Source organism: Engraulis encrasicolus, chromosome 6, assembly GCF_034702125.1.
Source record: "Engraulis encrasicolus isolate BLACKSEA-1 chromosome 6, IST_EnEncr_1.0, whole genome shotgun sequence".
NCBI lineage: Eukaryota > Metazoa > Chordata > Actinopteri > Clupeiformes > Engraulidae > Engraulis > Engraulis encrasicolus.
Genome location: NC_085862.1, coordinates 46528750 through 46550179, shown reverse-complemented (window position 1 = coordinate 46550179; position 21430 = coordinate 46528750). Strand labels below are relative to the sequence as shown.

The window sequence follows — 21430 nt, the reverse complement described above, 5'->3', positions numbered from 1 at the left end:
GATTTCCCCTGTCACTGGGACGGGAAATGGGAACGGGCACATACATCTGTTATCCAAATGTTAACTTCAGGGGCCCCGCCATGTTGTCACAGGGTAGGCGAGTTAGCAAACATCGATAGCGAGATACACCTGCCTCCCGTTATTTCATTATTTCCCCATCACCCTTTCTCTACTCCTCTCCTGCCTTCTCAGGGGGTGGGAAATTCTCGGAAGTAAGCAAAGCGGCAGGAACTTTTCCTTTCCGAAGTTAGTTTGCTGCCATCACTCACGACAACACAAAGTGACAAAATGGTTGGTCAATAAACAAAATCCTTACATACGCTTGATTATACTTACTTAAAAATAAAAAAAGAAATATTCATTGGCAAACAATGGTTTGTCGTCTTGCTTTTTTTTGCAGTGGAAAAGAAACAAATGGAAAGGAGCAATGAAAAATGTCAACTGGAGGAAATGTGTGAAGGTAAAAATGTGATCAATACTGAAGTTCTTCATTATTAAATGTTAAGAGTGTCAAAATGTGAAGTGTTGTCAAAAGGTACATCTACAGTATATTTCAGCACAGATATAACACTTTAATACATATGTGACGTGAATATTGTATGTGTACAGTATTTAGTGTGTATTCATTTTACATTCTACTTGAGTTTTATTGACATTAGGCCTTTATTGTTTTGTTCTCATAACTCACCTTTTTCCCCTATTTATGTATATGTATGCTACTGGACACCTTAATTTCCCTTGGGATTAATAAACTCTACTCTTTCAACGGTTAGTAGGGCTTGCTGTCTCTGGTCTTCGGTGTCAGTTTAAGGCCACATGCAGTCCAAGTGAACAACACGCTACATCATCACCTTGTGTGAGATCTTTAAACAGGAAATGCTGATGGCAACATTCCACTTCGACCAGCGAGCCGGAGCCAGCCAAGAGGAGCCCGCAGACACGTAAATGAAACGCACACTTGTACAACCAGACAAAACGAGGGAGCAGTATTTCTGTTCACACCAACTGTGATTGGATATATTTAGGGAGGGAAGGATGGGGTTTCAAGAAGTGTGCTGCCTTGTACCTGTTTGAAGACACATGTTCGTTTCCACGAGAGCGTAAATCTTAACTTCTCACCGCCTCTTCCTCCAGTCCGTGCTGTAGAGGGCACACCAACACTCACACTTAGAGAGGACACTCTAGCACGGCACATATTTTAAAAAGGTGTTACCCTTGATGTGCTGGGAAGTATTGGGTGGCATGGATGTCATGTCATGTGTTGGTTGTCTTGTACACCAAGATTGTCACACGCACTTGCATACACACACGCACACATTCGCAACAAACACCAGGAAATTCATTCCTAACATATTCCAATAATATTAATTCCTGTTTGGTCTGTGTGTGGTCTGTCTTCACATGACTATAATTAAGTTACCCCAATCTGTCACTTTCTACTTAACAGTTGGTTAACATTCTGAGAATTTCAGAGGTCAACATTCAGAGAATTAAAGATAATACACAGCTAAAAAAAAAAAATCTTCGCCTGGTAAATCTAGCCATTTCAGCTGCATTACGCAAAACTGGATTACTATTTTAAAAAGGGTAGTGTTTCTTTTGGCAAAGCATTACTCCTTTTAATGTAAGATGGCTTCTGTTAAGATAACACTACTTCCCCCAATTAAGGAACCTTATGCAGAATACCTACATGAGACTCAGAGGACCTTGGGTCATCAAAGTGCCCATCAAATATTGCGGTGTATGTGCATATTTGTTGTAGAAAGGCTGTAAGAAAGACAACCCTACCTTCAGTGTTTAAGAACATTTGATAGTTAAAGTGGTGGAGAGACATTGTCAAAGGCAAGTGATGACCATCATTCTTTGAAATGAAATAGCCTTTGCTATTTCATATCGATATTGTTGTGAAAACCTAAAAAATGTAAATGTAAAATATAAATTACATTTGTAATACAAAATCTGATCACACTTTCTATGAAGACCATGTCCATAGCCTATTACTCCATTGTCAACTGACTGTACATGGAGATGTATAAGCAGTTATGATGTATTATAAGTCCCATCACTCAGTCTGTAGTTTATAACAAGTCTCGAGCACTCATAAAACCCTTGGATTTATAATGCATTACAAGCTTGGTTTACAGATATTCATAACTGCTGATATACTACATCATGAAGCATTATGAGTGTAGTCATAATGATTCATTATTATGCGCATTATAATACATTATAAATACACTGATAATGCACCATACGCATGGTCTTCATAGGAAGAGTTACCCTAAATCTTTACATTTTCAGAGGACTTTGTCAAGGTTGTAGGTGTTTGTTGTCATGGTGGCGGCCTTAACTATAAAGGACTGTGGGAAAAACCTTGGCCTTCCTACTGAACCCACATCTACACCATGCATGCACATGTTGAAATGAATACAAACATTTGGCGGATTAACTATGTAAATATATTTTTGACTGTTTTTCTCCACTTATTTACGTGAATGCAAAAATTATCTGTTGAAAACCAAAGCTCACTACTGCACAGAAATTATTTATGCCTTTTTCCGTGACATCTGTGTTTGGAGCAAAACTCAGACAACACCATATTCATTTCACTTCAGGCCCGACTTGTCCGAGATGAGGACTGCAGTTAGAGGGAGAGGAAAAAAAGAAAAAGAAAAAGAGAAAATTGTCCCTTGATTCTGTCCAAACAGTGGACAGAAGGATGCCTCTAAAACATCCTAGGTCCCTTTCATGTGAGGAATTTGCTGGGATTGGATTAGATTCGCAGGCATGTTAGTTGCATCAATGGCAGCTATTGGCAGCTGTGTTAAACAGGGTGTCGAGGGGCCAGAGCTGCTGCACGGTAGCTCTCTCTCTCTCTCTCTCTCTCTCTCTCTCTCTCTCTCGCTCTTGCTCTTGCTCTCTCTCTCTCTCTCTCTCTCTCTCTCTCTCTCTCTCTTGCTCCGTCTCTCTCTCCCTCTGTTTCTCCCCCTCCGGGTCATGACTCATTAATCAAATATTCATATACTGAGCACCCTTTAAATATGGCCTGAACACAGTAGACCCCCCCCCTCTCCAAAACAGCCTACAGCACAAGTGTCCTTTCATGTAACGCTGTCAGAAACCTCGGCATGTTGCTGCATTCTTAATGTCCCCCCCACATCCAGCACAGCACCTCCACCACCCCTCCACTCCACACCCTCCTCTCTTCCCGGGGTCCTCATCGCTCTCGCTCGCGCCCTTCCTAAAAACAGCCCCGTATGAATTTACCGATCAGACGCGAGGCCTGCAAAACACTGCTAAATCACGGCATTGTCGTGCCTCTGCGGAAAACAGACGACTGATTCTTTCCTTTTTTTCCTTCCCCCCCTTCTTGTCTCATTGACTCGACTACCCTCATCTCCATATAGGAATGGTGACTTATTTGTCCCCGTCCGTCCCTCCACACCCCACCATCCACTAAATAGGAATCCAAGGCCAGCCCGTGTCCCCTATTAATACAAGAATTTGGATTGAGCATGAAAATAACCCCATAAGCATTGCTCCATAAAAGCGTGGCAGCCCGGGAGATTACCCATGGCAAGACTGTATTCAACACAAGGATATTTTCTTTTCCGCAACTGGCCACAAAAGAGCCATTTGTCTGTTTGTCGGTCTGAAGTCCGCTCTGTGTCTGGAGCAATTGTGGGCCCCCCTTATTAAGCCATCGAGCCTTCGTTTTTGTCAAGTGTGTTCAGGATTTCAAACCAGCTTAAATTTTAATACATTCACAACATGAAGCTAAATATATTTTAATTACAGCTGAAAAAAAATACATTACCATCTACAAAACAAGAACACAGAGAAGCAAACAACGTTGCTAAAAACATAATCACATTATGTACATTAAATGTCATTATTGTGCATCATTATGACACTATTTTTAAAGATCAAAGGCTTTTATTCTGACAGAGCAAAGTAATTAGCATCATCTGGCTGCAAGTGGCATTGGAGTGTTATAAGCACAGTCTTACCACTATACTTCATTTCCCTTCTTAGTGTGAAGAATATAAAATGTTCCATAACTAAGCAGAGTGTTAATGGCCCAAGGCTATAAAGTTAGTAAAAACCGTATCGGTACAGTGATTAGAAGAATCTATTGTTACAGAAAACATCAACTCAAGACATACTTTGGTGACGCACAAAAACACTTCATTATGCAACAGCAACATAATACAGTATGCTTTCCAAAATAATGTGTAAAAAAAAAAATTACAACATTTTCTTGAAATAAAATAGACCTCACCGGAAACCCAATAATGGGTTTGTTGTGACTGATTTCTAAAGCTAAAGAAACTCACAAAAATATTCTGGTATAATACAAAAAAAGTATGGTAGTGAAAATGCCATATTTTGTCTACATCTACTATTTCCACTCTTTACAACCGCACAACAGCAGAACACCTCTGGGGACAACGTAAATGACACACCAAAACCAACACACACACACACACGCACACACGCACGCACGCACGCACGCACGCACGCCAACACACGCACACCAACATACACGCACACCAACACACACGCACACCAACACACGCACACCAACACACGCACACCAACACACGCACACCAACACACACACACACACACCAACACACACACACACACACACCAACACACACACACACACACACACCAACACACACACACACACACAAATATGCCAAGACAAACTGGCACAGTGTTAACGCAATACTGATCTGCCGTTCAATAAGACCTTGTGAGGAGGATGTAACCTCAGACCAACAGGAATCGACTGTGGTCTTCATCTGGCTATCAGTAATTCCATTGAGTTGCATAATATTATTCCAAAACACATTGCTTTCAGGGGCTGGGACATTTTTAAGTTATACGCTCTACAAACCTACTGTAATGGAAGCCTGATCAATTCCAAAATGAATGTACATTTCAACAGTTACCACTCCAAGCAATTTCAAGAAAGGATGGGTATGGAATACTGTATAATGCTTCTCGAGTCCTTCAGTCAAGGCATTTGTTCTACTGAGCAGACTTGAGAAAAAAAGGAAAAGTTTTCCCATTTCAAGGAAGTCAATATCAGGTCCGAGCTTGAACCCCGGCCGCAATTTAATTATGTCTTCCATTACTGAGGAAGGCTTTTTAAATACAGCTCTGAAATACCGGTACATGTCATGAAATGTTACCAAAACTGAACAGAAAAAAACTGCTTAATTACAAATTCACCTACACCAAATGGGTTATTGCTTGAAGGGAAATGTGCTTGGCATTATGCAAGGAATGCATGTATGGCTGGCTCTGAGTGTTACTGGTGACTGTGTGCCTAAACGACCTGTGTGCTGGTAGGGCCTCTTCTCTCTGACTGCATTGACCCATGGTCTTTATTCCTATATGCAGGTGTGAAAATCTTGTGTGTTTGTGTGTGTGTGTGTGTGTGTGTGTGTGTGTGTGTGTGTGTGTGTGTGTGTGTGTGTGTGTGTGTGTGTGTGTGTGAGAGAGAGACAGAGAGAGTGTTGGCAACCTTAAGAGAAACTGCACAGTCCCTGGTTATGATATGGTCCCTCTTCTAAGTTTGGTTTTGTGTGTGTGTGTGTGTGTGTGTGTGTGTGTGTGTGTGTGTGTGTGTGTGTGTGTGTGTGTGTGTGTGTGTGTGTGTGTGTGTGTGTGTGTGTGTGTGTGTGTGTGTGTGTGTACGTCTGTGAACCTGTAGGAGCCCTCAGTCCCCAGTGGTGGCCCCGTGTGTGTGTGTGTGTGTGTGTGTGTGTGTGTGTGTGTGTGTGTGTGTGTGTGTGTGTGTGTGTGTGTGTGTGTGTGTGTGTGTGTGTGTGTGTCAGGGCTTGACATTAACTTTTTCACCCACCGGTTACTGTGGCTAGTGGTTTTCCCAAGTCACTAGCCATTCAGGTATTCCACTAGCCACAGATTTTGAATTGTTTTTTTCTTCTTCCTTTATCAAGATAGTGTACGTTTAACCTCAAAAGATTAAGTGCTAAAGCAAGATGAGTGCATTGCTTTCTACATGGAAGTATATCAAGCAAATACAGTAGAAACTGTGTTACTGAGCTTTTTCTTGGACTGAAATATAACAGAATATAGGCTACTATGATATCATACCAAGGAATAAGCTGCCAGACAAATTGGCTAGTGACACTGAAAGTATTACTAGCCACAGCCAAGTTTTACCAGCATTTGGCCGGTTGGCAGGTGCCAGTGTCAAGCCCTGGTGTGTGTGTGTGTGTGTGTACATGTGTATGTGTGTAAGCGTGTGTACAGTATGGTTGTGTGCGTGATCCTTTCAGAGCCCTCAGCAGTCAGAGTCCCTGCGATGGCCCCATGTGTATGTGTGTGTGTGTGTGTGTATGTGTGTACACGTGTGTGTGCATGTGTATGCGTATGTGTGTGAACCTGTGGGATTCCTCAGCAGTCAGAGCAGGACAAAGTCCCCTGCGGTGGCCCCGGGTCTGCGCGTGTCCGTGATGAAGGGCCACTCCTTCTTCTCGGCCGGCCTCAGCAGCTCGTAGTCTCGGCTGTGGCCGCTCACAAACGTGAACGCCGGGTACTTCTCCTTCGCAGATGGCCTCAGGATCTGACGCGCCATGTCAAACAATTACCCAACATTACATTATATTTAATGAAAGTAAAATGCAATTCAGTAATTTATTTATCTTTTCATTATGAGCTCATATTTCATATTCATGACTGCTGGTTAATCGTTGAATCCTATGCTAAAATTATGAAATTCTAAACAACCGCCACCCAATACATTCATCAAAATGTAAACACAACTTTACCATTACTGTTCTCTGCTTCTCAATCGATGAGAAGAATTGCACTGTTTTTTCAAGTCTTACGCCACCGTACCGGACTGATGGACTTTCATCTTTGAGGAAAGATTCTACTCAAGATTCACATGAATCTGCTGTACTTGAATTCTCGCTGTGCTTCCTTAAAACCCCTCAGGGGCAATGATACGCTTTTGTGAGGCTTTGACAAATTTTCCACAAAGAGAGAGAGAGAGAGAGCTTCATACAAATAACACTAAATCGAATATCCCTCTCCACTCTGCCCTTGCCTTTGGCGTTTGTTTCAGTGCTAATACTTACCAAGCCTGTACAACTATAGAGCTATGGGGGAAGAAGAGGACATGACACAGCTGACATCCACAGCTAAATGCTGCCACCTGCTGGTCATCTGTATTGCTGCAGCTAAAGGAGCCAGGCCCATACTGATGATGATACGGAATGATGCTTCTTTTTCCCCCCTCTGTGCTCACCTTGGACAGCTCTGCGCTGATTTTGTTGTAGTCCTCCACACTTCTGGAGTAGAAGCCAATGGTGCAGCTGGGATCCATTTTGCTGAAAGGCATCTTTTTCGGCGATGGGCAATGATATGACTTTAAAAAAAAGCACAAAACCATGGTCACATAATGTGTTTTCACTCTGAAACTGGTTAAGTGTTGCTCTTTCTAAACTTTCCCCAACGTCATCGCAGTCACAGACAAAACAAGGAGGCAATACAAGGTGAACAAAAAAAAAAACACAACCCAGACAACAACAACAAAAAAGCACATCCCATCTTGGGGTAACTGAAACATGGAGGAGAGGCAGATGTGACAATTCCAATGCAATCTTGAGTTATGTGGAGGAGAAGTGGCCAGCTCGGGGGCTGCGTGCTGCCTGCCTGTCTGCCTGCCTGCCCGCCCGCTCGCCCGCCTGCCAGCCTGCCAGCCTGCCTGCCTGCCTGCCTGCCTGTCTGCCTGCCTGCCCGCCCGCTCGCCCGCCTGCCAGCCTGCCAGCCAGAGTGGGCCGCTGTAGAAATGCATAGTGCCATTCGTCAGCTGACGAGTGACACAGGGCTTGCGTCTCAGCAACGGGGACTCAAGATATGTGGCGACAACACCGCAGGTGTGGTGTGATGATATACAGCGCAGTACACACAGCCGGGCCCATTGGGGTGTCAATCCGCCTTTTTACTTACGGTACCACACAGACACACACACATACATGAAAAAACATCACTAACCCCTTTCCCATACACAGACAGGGATACATTCACACATATAGGTGCATGCACGGCCTCTCTCACACTCTCTCTCTCTCTCTCACACACACACACACACACACACACACACACACACACACACACACACACACACACACACACACACACACACACACACACACACACACACACACACACACACACACACACACACACACACACACACACCTCTTAGTGCTAGTAGGCAGCCCCAGAGAGAGTAAATCAGCTCGCCTGGTGCGGTGAGTAATTGAGTGGAGGGTGTGTGTGTGCGTGTGTGTGTGCATGTGTGTGTGTGGAGGGGAACTGGGGGGGTGCTGCTTGCAGATTCAAACCCTTAAGTACTAACAGACACTATTAAATTCCCATCACTAACCCGGCCGGTCAGCTCTTTGTAATTTCACATTACCTGGAGAGGGAAATCGCTTGTGCTGACATCCACAAAAGCCTGACAGTAATGAGGGTCCATGTAAATCAAGCTGTCATCTGCAAGGACAAAACAAAAGACAAGTTATTCGAAAAAACACCCGCATGCGATTATTAGAATGCATATCCCCCACCCCCCCTCCCCTTCCCAACAGCCCCAACTCCCACCCGCGCAATTTCCATGCAGAGTGGGCTCAAAGTCACCAGCCGCATTCCAGCGCAGACATTAAAGATTTTACACCCCCCCCCTCCACACACACAGGCCCAATACACCTCCCCCATCAACATCTACCCCCCATACGCAGGCACGCACGCAGACAGGCACGCACACACACGCGCACACACACACACACACTTCCACACCACACCCCCCAGATGGATTAAATTCTGCGAAAAAGCTCAAATCTGGTTGTATAAGCACATTCTTTACAGCGTCCCCGGCAAAAGGAGCCTGTCATTTAATTTTGGTGCTGGAAAATTACTTTTACAAACACGCAATTATTATTGGTCCATTTACATATGATGAATGCCGCGCGGAGCGCCGGTCTGGCAGGAGGGGGGTTGGGGTGAGGATGTATGGGCTTGTCATCGGAGACATCATCCTCCTTGCACGCTGCGCCACACTCTTGGCTAAAATGTAAATGGGTAAATATTGACTGCCAAGATGTACAACTGAAGGCTCCCATCTGCCTGTGAGGGAGATGGAGAGGGTGAGGCATATTTGCACGGGGCATTTTGGGAAGCGTAAGTCAAGAGACGAGGAGAGGAGATGAGAGGAGATGACAGGAGAGGAGAGGGGAGGGGAGGAGAGGAGAGGAGAGGGGAGGGGATAGGAGAGAGGAGGGGAGAGGAGAGAGGAGAGGAGAGGAGATGAGAGAAGATGACAGGAGAGGAGAGGAGAGGAGAGGAGAGGAGAGGAGAGGGGAGAGAGGAGAGGAGAGGAGAGGAGGGGAGGGTAGGGGAGAAGAGGAGGGTAGGGTAGGGGGGGAGGGAGGAGGAAAGGAGAAGAGAGACAGAGAGAAGAGAAGAGAAGAGAAGAGAAGAGAAGAGAAGAGAAGAGAAGAGAAGAGAAGAGAAGAGAAGAGAAGAGAAGAGAAGAGAAGAGAAGAGGAGAGGAGAGGAGAGGAGAGGAGAGGAGAGGAGAGGGGAGGGGTAAGGAGGGTTAGACTGGGTGAATGCTGGTGGTATTGGGTTGGGGGGGGGATGTTGAAGCTGATGGAATGTACAATCCCAAATGTGAAAGTAAATTTCAGACTAGCCTTTGGGGTGAGGTAGAGGATCGGGGGGGGTGGGGGTCTTGTGATGAATGAGCGCCTACTCTGATGGGCTTGTGAGGAGAGGATTTTCTGAAAGCACGCTACTGTAGTTCACCTACCGCTTTTGCATATTTGTAATCATATCTTTTTTTTGTGTCCTGCCCCAAAACCTTACCACGTGAAATGTACTGACGCACCAGATATAAAAATGCAACTAGGGCTAAATAAAGTGCTGCCTGCCGTTGGAAGTGTGGTTGTCTCATCCCTTTAGGCAGAGACTTGTCTCGGTCACTCTGTGTGTGTATATATGTGTGTGTGTGTGTGTGTGTGTGTGTGTGTGTGTGTGTGTGTGTGTGTGTGTGTGTGTGTGTGTGTGTGTGTGTGTGTGTGTGTGTGTGTGTGTGTGTGTGTGTGTGTGTGTGTGTGTGTGTGTGTGTGTGTGTGTGTAATACATGAACATGGTTCACTCACCTTGAAATCCTACAAAATAGTACGCCTGCTTGGGCTTTCCCCCTATGATACCGATGCAGTAGTCCAGACTGAGAATGCCCTGCAGGAGGACCAGAGAGGACACAGTGAGTGGCATGAGGGTCAGTGACATTTCAGTAGAAGCAGAAGTCAGGGCGGCACATCGACAGCCAGTGTCACTATCGTATGGATTTTATTGTTTGCTCGTTTGTTTTTAGTAGACTATCTGAGAAGCATATTCATTGCAGCATATACAGTACCAACCACCAATTACTAACTCATTTATGGGCATTAGATGCTGTTGCGCCACCTGACGTCTGATCCCAAAAAAAACGTCTTTGACCTATGTACAGCAATACTGTACACCTCCCATGGTGGTGGATAAGATCAGATTACTCATATTCCTTATGCTGGAATCCACTTGTTGGAATTTTAATTGATGACGATGATGAGGATTACACTACTTCTACTATAACTATGTATACAACATAATTTAAAAAAATAAATAAATTATATATATATACCAGTAGTATAACAATATGCTAATAATAATACAATAAACAATGCCACAAAGACAAAGAAGGGGTAAAAGAAAAGATATAAAAACTATTTTTCCCCCAGAAAATTCGCACTCTGGGTAATTTGTATTAATCGCACACCATTAAATCCACCCCATGTGAAAAAAGGCACCTATGTCCTACTGTCCTCCAGTGGCATGCAGTGCTGACCTTGACAAAGTTGAAGTAGTCTGGGTTGATCTTCTCCCCTCCGAGCCGGATGGGGATGAGGATGACGACTGCCCGGCCGGTGTCCATGGCAACCCCCCCGGCCAGTTCCGGAGGGGCCCCGGACCGCACCGCATGGCTGTCCAAGACATCCCCACTGTACACTGGGGGCAATAACAGGGTACATTACATTACACTAAATTACACTATATTACACTATATTACATGGCACATTACATTAAACATTTCATTACATACAGTTGAAGCCAGATGTACAAGAAATAATTTTCCTCATTCTCCGATTTCAAATCGGATTCAACCTGTCCAGTTATAGGTGACTTTGGATTTTTACGTTTATTTCCAAATGTACAAATGCCAACATTACTACCCGATCCAAGATTAATGAGAGAGAGAGGGAATTTTACACAATGTTTCTGGCGTTTTCATATGTCAATAGTTTATACACACTTCAACTGTAGCAAAGACAGTAGTCAATAGTAGATTACATCACTGTACTGTCCGAAGACTATACAGTTACAGAGGTACAGGATATTAATGACAGTACCCAGAGCAAAATAAGGTTAGGTGCCTTGCTGAAGGGCACAACAAACACTGTAGACCGGGGGCAAGTCAATAGCAGGTTACATTTATTGCTTTATACTGAATGGCACATAGGGCCCTGGGCCACACTGTATGGCTGTCCAGGACATCGCCACTGTATACTGGGGACATTCAATAGTAGATGATATTGCACTGCATTAAGCTGACACTTTTATCCAATTTTTAGAGGCTTTGGTTACAGTCCCTAGAACAATGTGGGATTAGGAGCCATGCTCAAGGGCACTTTAGCCATGGATGAAGGTTTAGGGAGGAGTAAGGGAGGGATTCGAACCAGCAACCCTCTGATCTACAGACCAACACCCTAACTATTAGACCACGGCTGGCCACATTACATTGCATCACATTACATGGCAACCCCAGTCCCCCTCCTGGCTGTCCATGACATTGCCACTGTGGACTGGGAGCAAGTCAATAGTACATTGGGGTCACATTAGGGTCAAACATCTGTCTGGACCCGTCTGCCTCTGTCACTCTCCCTGTCCTCTGTCCCCTGTCCCCAGTACCTGTCCCTTCCCTTCTGTCGTGGTCTCTCCCTGTGAATGATCAATGACGACCTGACCCACCCCTGCAACCAAACAAGTGCTACGTATTCACGCATATGAATGGAAATGTATGCCTTTCAATAACAGCCCCACACCAAGACACACACACATGCGCACACACATTTATGCGTTTAGTTACAACCCCAAGCTGTTCCGTATAAAGATTTGACGGATAGACTTCAGTGCCTCAATGCTGCAATACTAAAAAATACAAAAACCCAACCCTGAATCAAGGAACAGGTATACATCAACTGTCTTGACAGATCACAGCAGCAGAGATCAGGCAGTGATAGAGTATTGATAGGTGATGATGATGCAAGGCAGGAGAGGTTAGAGGTGAGAGGGCAGAGGCCATGCAGTATCAGCATAGACCAGTCTGTGTATTAAGGGGGGTTTAGAGTCGCGCGTTCGCGGGGGTTCTGCACAGAGAATGAGCCACAGCGCCCCCCTGTGCAGCGACAAAACGACCCCTGGCTGCAGTACACGCATGTTTCTCCCAGGCTGAAATGTCCGTGAGCTGAGCTATGCTTGAAGACGGTGATTGGTCAATGCGCTTACGGCAGTCCGGGGGGAACTCAGCCCTGATAGGTCAGTTGTGTTCTATTCTTCTACCCTACCGCGGAGGTTTGAAGGAAAACGAAAAACACGATGCAGATGACTTGGCAGGAAATCACTGGAGTTTACTTGACAGGGAGAAGAGAAACTGTTTTTTATTTCAGTAGTACAACTTCCAAAAAATCAATTAGAAATATCCATAAAAGGCCATCATGGAAATGATATGTTTGTAGTGTGGTAGTAGCAAAGAAGCCTCTTTGTTCTTTTGTAGTGTGGCAGCTAGCTCATTAAAAAAGGGTTCGCTAATGTCCTGTAGAGTTTGAATGGGTTTGGCTGACAGTTGCTAAGCTAGCTGTTAATTAGATAGGCTATCTATTGTATTTAAAAATGGCTTTTGTTTCATTTAACCACCTCAACTGTAAAACATGAATAAAGAGAGACTCTTGTATGCTATCATCCATGTCTAATTACGCCACAACTTTTTAAATTAATAGCAAGAAGCCTCTTTGTTGATACAGTATATAGTACAAGTAGTGTGGCTAGCTAGCTTCTAAAACAGGGTTCGCTAATGTCCTGTAGAGTTTGAATGGGTTTGGCTGACAGTTGCTAAGCTAGCTGTTAATATGGCCATTAGATGTATTGTATTTAAAACGGCTTTTGTTTGGCATTTTAACCACCTGAACTGTAAAACATGAATAAAGAGAGAATCTTGTATGCTATCATTCATGTCTAATTACGCCACAACTTTTTAAATTAATAGCAAGAAGCCTCTTTGTTAGTGGTAGAATTACGTTTCAGGTGGCTAGTCAACTAGCTTTGAGTTTGTAATGACTGATTTAGCTGGCTAGCTACTACTAGGCCCCAGGTGTGAATGGCCATTCATGCTGTCTATTGTCTTTTAAAATGGCGTTTGTCTTGCATTTAATCTCATGTAGTACTTGACCAAAAATAAACTGATGTTGTACCATCTAATTATGCCCCAACTTTTAGAAGTAAGCTACTAGTGGAATATTATGTTACATAGCCAGCTGATTAGCTTTGTGATTCATTCTAGGGACTGGGCTCAACTGAATGAGTTAGTTCGCCCCCTGTTGTCACGGAGGTGAATTGACGTCATTAAAATCTCCTCCTCCCTCCCCCCTTGCCCCACTCTTGAATTTTCGGCGGGAAAAAAACACCACGCCCTTTCGCACGCATTCGCATGTAGGTCGACTATGAGGCAATACCCCCCGCTGACAGTACGTCTATGCTTTACCCCGCAATCGGCACCGCGTGACTATGCATCAGCCTTTAGCCTGTGCGTATGCGCGCGCGCACGTGTGTGTGTGTGTGTGTGTGTGTGTGTGTGTGTGTGTGTGTGTGTGTGTGTGTGTGTGTGTGTGTGTGTGTGTGTGTGTGTGTGTGTGTGTGTGTGTGTATGGGCCTTGGATATTGATTAGTTGTTTTCGTATTTGGGAGCCTTGGACATGTACTCAAACTTGTCCCAACAGGATTGCAGCTATCTGGACTATGCAAAACAACAGCAAAAAGACACTTCTAAATCTCTGCCATCATAGGCAGTTTATCCATCTGGAGACGGAGATGTCATGTATACCCATAGAAACAAAGCAAAACACGACTCAATCTCTGCCATCATAGGCAGTTTATCCATCTGGAGACGGAGATGTCATGTATACCCATAGAAAATATTGGACTGACGAACTGTACAACCATCCCTACAACTCCCTTAAGTGCGTGTGTGTGTGCATGCGTGCGTGCGTGTCCTTTACCTGTGCAGTCTTGAGCTACATACACACTGATGCCTCTGAGGTCGGGCTCTGTCGCCACCTCCACGGCTTTCCTGCAGCACAGACACAGCCACAGCACAACTCAAGACAACATACTGTACAAACGGTCACACATCAGCCTAATCTGAGTCTCTTCTCCATGCCGCCATCCCTCCGCATCCCTTCCACTGCTGTCAGCAGTCTGTCGCTTTGACTCTCTACCTGCCTGCTACATGGTCTCGCTCCCTCTCTCTGCATTTCTCCGCCGCCGTCTTATCTGTCATCGGAGATGAGAAAAGAAGCCAAATCCAAATCAAACTCACTTTTTGTCTTTCTTTTCTTTTTGGCTTGTCTTTCATTTATGGTATTTTTTTAGGGGTGGATAATGCTCTGGTGTTTGGCATAACACCTACGAACGACTAGCCAAGGCTTCTTCCTGTACGCTTTTTAAAAAAAAATCATAATTTGTCTGGCTTTTCTATTTCTATTTCATATATGGCATGTTGCAAGCACAAGAAGGGAGGGAGAAAACAGAACAAGCTATGATGCACCAAGATACACCAACTTGTTCAAATTAACAGATGTCCTTTGATCAGATGTTTTTATGCAGTTTCTGTTCTGCTCTGGGAGTTGTTCCGAATTTACACAAGACAATGCTTTCTGTTACATCAAGTTTTGCTGTAACTGAGGATATTACCCAACCTTTCTCTGTATAATTTGGACAGAACAGATCAGGGAGTAAAATAAAGCCCCAGGAAACTAATGTCTACGTAGATAGCTTGAATTTCATTCAATTTACTCTTTTGCTTATAGACAAGTGGTAAAAACAGTGCACTAGTACAATAGTCAAAATACTGCAATAGATTTCTACATGGTGGACAAAAATGAGTATAGCCAATCATAAGTCACTAAAATCTTTCATCCAACTTAGTTGATTATATGGTAACACTTTATTTTAGGGATACATCTATTAGCACTAATACATACAATGTTAATGCCTGCATAAGTAACTTGTAAGGCATGTACTAAGAAAACGCTATGGCCTACAAGGTCCTTACTAAGGTTAAATTGGTAATAAATCCCTTATTGTGCATGAACCAGACATTTGCGAATAACATGCCTAACAAATGTTTGATTTTGCTTTGTACATACCTTACAAGTTACTTTTACAGGCACATTGTGTGTATTAGTGCTAATAGATGTATCCCTAAAATAAAGTGTTACCGATTATATTATCATCGCACATCATTATTACACCATGGCACAAGATTTCCATTCAATGTACATGTGCATGCAAAGGCTGAGGTCAAGACAGTATGCCAGAGCTGGAGAGAATGGGTAAGTAAGTTCTGCACGCACCTGAGGATGTGCGCCACCACGCCCGGGCCGTACCAGTCCCCGGCCCGCTTCCCTGAGGTTCTGCCCAGCTCCACCAGCCTATGCATGCCCAGCTGGGCCCCCGGCCCGTCCCCGAACCAGGACACCACAGTGCGGTGGTATACCTCCCGGAGGTGGGCGTCTGCTTCTTCCGCTGCTCCTCCTCCTCCTCCCTGGGCGGAGGGGGCGGGCTGGGGGACCAGGGCTCTGTCTCCCTGCAGAGAGGCCTCCAGGGAGGCCACCAGCTTGCGAGCCGCACTGCTGGTCCACGTCTCGGCATCCAGACGCTGGAGGGACAGGGCCTCTGACCAGTTCCAATCTGATTACAGAAGAGGAGAAGACACAAGGATGAGACACTTTGACATGCTAATGTTTTTTCCTGTCTTTTGGGAACTACAGCTATGAAAGTACTTGTATGATGGTAAAAGAAAAAAAAAAACATGGAATGCAGACATCACGGGTAGTGGAGACTGCGGTCATGTAGCAGTTTTTCTAAAATGTTACACACAATTTACACATTTACAAATAACCCATTCCAGAAACTGTATCTACCCAACTCTGAACATTGAAAACGGGTAGTGTAGCTACTCAGTGAAGTCACCTGTGTTAGTACTAAAACATGGCAGGATTTGAATTACTGGGATCCGGGAATCTGGGAGTGAGATCTCGGTTTTTGGCTAAACAAATAACAGTTCTCCAATCTTGTCACCTCTTAAGAAACAACATGTACGAAACAATGGACATGGAAGTTCACACTATGCTTTCCACAGGAATTTAAGTCTCAAAAAGGGTCTTATACAAGTCTGAAAGATAAAAGTTCCTTTGAATTACTACCCTAACCATTTGACACATACATTCGCAATGGGATTTTAATGACACAGAGAAAGAGTGTGAGAGAGGCAATTTCTTTGGGATAAAAGTCCAATTACAGCATTCTGCGGGATCACTATTTCACTTTTACTACACTTTAGCCCCACAAACAGGGTGGGAACCCCGTAATGGCAGGGGTAGGAGTGGTCAGGGCCATAAAAGCAGCCGGACCAGGCACCAAAAAGAATTAGCATAATGACCTTGCTTAGGATGACCACTGTAATTGATCAATAAATAATTTTAAGTGGCCATTAGTTACTTTATTGTGAAGGATTTCTTTAATGGCATATTTCAGAGTCGCCACGAAGAACCAATTCCTGATTAAATATTGTTTTCCATGTGGTAACATAAAACGCGCAAATCTGATCACCTCAGCTGATTGAACCAGCCAGACGTTTTAAGGGTGTAGGTATTACACAGTCACAGTGCGAGAGAGGTCATGGCTAGCACGTCTCTGTCTGCAGCGCACTGACCTTCAAAAATAGTCTATCCCAAACCAGTTTCATTCAACTTTCAGTTTCCGTTTGGCATTACAAGTAAAAAATAAAGGAAGTTTTGGTGAAAACTAGTTATTTGACATATTCGTATAGTAAATAAGAATATGAATAATACACGTAATGGAATAATATGATCACACGAGTATGACTGTATCACTGTAACGCTGTATCACTGTAACGTTGTATCACTGACCAACTTCTTTACCTGGCCAGAATAGCTTGAATAGCTTTTTTTTCAATATATTCAATTTATAATACTGTATATACTATTGTGATATTTCATAATTCGTACTCAGACGATTGATGTATGTTGTTTGTAAAGGCAAAAATTATCTTTTAAACAACATCACAACAACCATCTCTGTGTGACTTAAATTGACTGACATAAATCAAGGATTGGTCCGTTTCCCTTAATATTGGTGCCAGATTCATGCAAACACAGTTTTGGGGCTCTACCTCACCACTAAAAAGGCAAACACTATGTCTGAATTAAAAATCCATGCCGGTCGGGTCCAAAAATGTCTGATTTAACGTGAAATGACCTACTCATTCCACTGAATACCACTCACCTCTTCCAAGGAAGTGAGTGATCAGGGCCTGAGCAAGCATCATCTGCCCTGCTCTCAAGGTGCAGCCCCAGCCACAGTCCGAGGTGAGGGCAGTGCCGAAGAGAGCGGGGAAGTCTTCTCTGTACGAAAGCCAAACTCGCGAGGCAAAGTCCTTGCGGAAGGCCTCCACGTTTCCCATGAGAACGTCATCTTCTTCAGCCGACTGGAAGCTACAGTCTTCTGTGGGGCTTTCTTCATCTTTAGAAATAATGCATAATGACAGTATTATCAGGTGCTGGCACTTCACCTATTTAAGGTTATGTGTTTTTAACACTTTCACAATGGCTATGTCAAATGAAGAATGTTGTATCAATATTTAGGCCTATTGACTATGTTACGGTATATGAATATTTAAGCCCAGTGACAGGCAATGTATTTTTGGGGTTAACCCTTACCTTCAACTTTGAAATGATAGCACTTTCCAAGAAGAAAGACAGGAGAATTTCTACTGAATGAGGTTTTGGACTTCAGGGCCCAGCCTGAAATAATAATTTACTGCATTATATCAAAGACTCCAGGGGGGGCATTCAGCGGAGGGCATTCACCAAAGAGAGAGAAGAAAAGAAAGAACACAAGGAAGAATGTGTAAAAAGAATGAATGAAAGAAAGAAAGACAAAAAAAGACAGACACAAAAATTGATTGCCACATTTAAGTCATTACAAATACATTCAAGTGCATGTCATGTGACAGACTGATGACTGTCCAGAATCCTTAAGTGACCCTTGGTCAAACTGGAAGTGCTCTTTGTCATAGGCCTACATGCTTTGTCCATGAGGTTGATCAAATTTAGTTGCACTGACCATGGATGATTAATGGCATTATGCAGTGACTTCAGCTATTTACTCACTTACGGCATTTCACATTTAATTATGCCAGACAGATAGTGATGGAAGTAATTTCAGTTAGGCCTACTTCTTTACTTACTGTATTTTACATTGTGCCATGCCGACACAAATTTTGACTTCAGTTTCTCCACCTCGTCATTCCCTTTTTCCATTTTGACCGCCGTGGTCGTGAAGAACCCATCACAACTAAAGTTGAACAGAGGGTTATTATTTAACAACCTGCCATTCTAGTACAGACTGCCCACAATGTTTCATCAGCCAAGGGACATCATCAGAGATTTTTTTATACAGGAAGAACTTCATGGGAGTGGGACTGACGTTCTATAGCAAAATACGTTCTGTAATGAGTGAAAAGAACGTCTAGCAAAAAAGAAACAGAAAGATCATCACACTGATCAGACTGAAAGATCAGACTGGTCACATGTTTACACAGATGCCTCTGTTCGTGACAGCAATGAGTGTCCCAACGTCATGATATGCATAACGTACACATATATGTTCAACCAGAGACGGTTTAGATCCTATCAAAATCTCTGGTTCAACGACAGCAGCGTATACTTCAATGGTAATGTAAATAGCTTGACAGCTAGGCTACTCAGCTGATAGTTAGCTCACTGTAGCGAGTACCTCAGGGAAAAATCCAAACGAGTTTCCCCTTAAGTACACAGGCCAAATCTCCCATATCACACATAATGAAAACCCTTTCAGAATGCTACTCCTTGATATTTAGAGGAGCGAAAAATGCGGAGAGATATTAGCAATACTTACAGCCAGCAATGCTTTGCACTTTCAGCTCTTCTGTTTACATTTGAGGAACATAGCTGAACACCATAGACATCCTGCTTTGGCAAGTAACCCGGAAGCATGTAGTTTTTCCATAGACATCTGAGTGGCTGGTGTGCATCAGAGCATAACATTGGCGCCATCTAGAGGCCATACAGGCTCATCAAGACCTGAGTGAAAATACAATGGGTATTTCTCAAAACCTAGGCCGTGTCTCAAATGCCGCACTAAAGACCTCAGTGTACTGTGGCCTGTGGCTGTGTCTCAAATGACACATTTTTGTCAGTGCACTGACAGTCAGTGCACAGTGCACACAGTGCACTGAGGTCTTCAGTGCATAGTGTTGTGGAACAATGGGGCACCTAAGTCACGCCCTTCTACTTCCGATCCATGGGGCTGGAGCGAGTCAAGCTAAATCCTCATCCTGTTTGGCATGTGTTCCGGATTTCACATATGATGACAGTGAATTTGAAAGGTTTGGATTTGCGTCGTAAGACCACTCATTTTCGGCACGCAAGAAACGTTATTTTAGCTTTTGTGTAAAACTGTGTTGGAGACTACACGTGCGCCTCGCACATCTGACGTGAACCGAGGCACAGCCAACCCTACCGCTGCACCGTGGCTTAAGTGGCTGCACGTCGGACATGCGACGTCTGTTGTGTAGTCCAAATAATTAAACATTTGTTCACACACACAACTCAAAAATCGCTTGCCAAGTTAAGTCAACAAGCACACCATTGGTTGTTATTAATTTCTGAGGCACAGCATATGTGTGATCGACGGGGAAATGCGAGGTGGGTCGGAAAATAGCTTTGATCAGTCCATTACAGCCCAGTCAAAAGTTTTGCGTTGCCAGCCCCACAAGCCGCCCGGAAGGGGTGGAGACTTAGGTGCCCCATTAGAGCACTACGCACTGTGCCCTCGCTGGAAGAGACGGCCGGCTGAGCATGGCATTAGCTCGCCAAAATATGAGTTGGCTACTGTTTAAAATGCACGGCGTCTGGTGCTTGTATTTCCATTTCCTTCACCCCAAAGGACAACAATCACACATACAATACTTTGATTGGCATGAAAAGGTTGGTGTCCCATCAACATTACTTACAGAATTAGGAGACTGATGTTGACCACACTCTTCTACTGAACTGAATGCCACATTTCCTCCGTGTCATTGTCAACATGGCCGCCGTTTAGTGCGTGCATTGTCCATGGCTGTCTCAAATGCCGCACTTGTGCACTTCGTGCACTGTTTTTCAGTGCCTAGGGCGCTCCCGCTGAAAATTTCAGTTGAGGCAGTGCACTGAAAGTGCCAGGATGATCCCCTAACAATGGCGGGAAAATGCAGTGCTTGAATGATGGACACTGCACGCATTAAACGGCGGCCATGTTGACTATGACACGGAGGAAATGTGGCAGTCAGTTCAGTAGAAGAGTTTGGTCACACCAACCTTTTCATGCAAACCAAAGTATTGTTTGTGTGATTGTTGTCCTTTGGGGTGAAGGACATGGAAATAAAAGCACCAGACGCTGTGCATTGTAAACAGTAGCCAACTCATATTTTGGCAAGCTAATGCCATGCTCAGCCGTCACTTCCAGCGAGGGCACAGTGCATAGTGCTCATATTGTTCCACAACACTATGCACTAAAGACCTCAGTGCACTGTTTCATAACAATAAATAATTGTTATATCTTGATTCAGTGAGATTGGTATCAAGGACCTCATGGTTGGTGAAGCATTAATTGTGAGGCATCTTGCATAGAAGTACGGCATCAAGTGAGGGACACCCGGAGAGTGTGAAGCGCAATGGTCCACTCTCTCTGCTTAACTTAAGTGGCTATAACACAAATTTTACATTACATTACATTACATTTTTAATTGTTTTGGATAGGGGATCATTCTTAACTTTTTTTTCTTTTAAGTCCAAAATAAATTGTCTTTTTTTGGTTTACAGAAGCATCCTGGGAATTTCTATGTATTGTAAGTCTTTTCATATGACATGTTTTTCAAGGTATCCTGAAAGATACATGTAATCGT

The 21430-nt window shown here is 43.9% G+C and overlaps 1 protein-coding gene across 3 annotated transcripts; it reads right to left on the bottom strand.

The window, feature by feature from the left end:
* Nucleotides 1-1044: 1044 nt before the first annotated feature.
* atg4c (autophagy related 4C, cysteine peptidase) lies at nucleotides 1045-19458 on the bottom strand. Of its 3 annotated transcripts, XM_063201796.1 has the most exons (12): nucleotides 19384-19458; nucleotides 18695-18801; nucleotides 18165-18248; nucleotides 17731-17967; nucleotides 15777-16113; nucleotides 14421-14491; nucleotides 10937-11097; nucleotides 10212-10290; nucleotides 8468-8544; nucleotides 7292-7411; nucleotides 6424-6604; nucleotides 1045-1140 (listed from the first exon to the last, which is right to left on the bottom strand). In XM_063201796.1, exons 2-11 carry the CDS (start codon nucleotides 18765-18767, stop codon nucleotides 6443-6445), a joined length of 1401 nt encoding a protein of 466 aa, XP_063057866.1. In that variant the 5' UTR covers nucleotides 18768-18801; nucleotides 19384-19458; the 3' UTR covers nucleotides 1045-1140; nucleotides 6424-6442. The 3 variants fall into 3 exon arrangements, with proteins under 3 accessions (XP_063057866.1, XP_063057865.1, XP_063057867.1); XM_063201795.1 differs by lacking the exon at nucleotides 1045-1140 and having other exon boundaries at nucleotides 3773-6604; XM_063201797.1 differs by lacking the exons at nucleotides 1045-1140; nucleotides 19384-19458 and having other exon boundaries at nucleotides 3773-6604; nucleotides 18165-18264; nucleotides 18695-18765.
* Between the last annotated feature and the right edge of the window lie 1972 nt (nucleotides 19459-21430).

What these genes read in the sequence shown, in the direction of transcription:
- atg4c (XM_063201796.1), bottom strand. Translation starts at nt 18,767, where the DNA reads ATGGAAAAAGGGAATGACGAGGTGGAGAAACTGAAGTCAAAATTTGTG. An exon ending in ACTACTTCAACTTTGTCAAG is followed by an intron (nt 10,291 to 10,936) that starts GTCAGCACTGCA and finishes GTCCTCCTGCAG; the next exon opens with GGCATTCTCAGTCTGGACTA. An exon ending in CTATTTTGTAGGATTTCAAG is followed by an intron (nt 8,545 to 10,211) that starts GTGAGTGAACCA and finishes TTGTCCTTGCAG; the next exon opens with ATGACAGCTTGATTTACATG.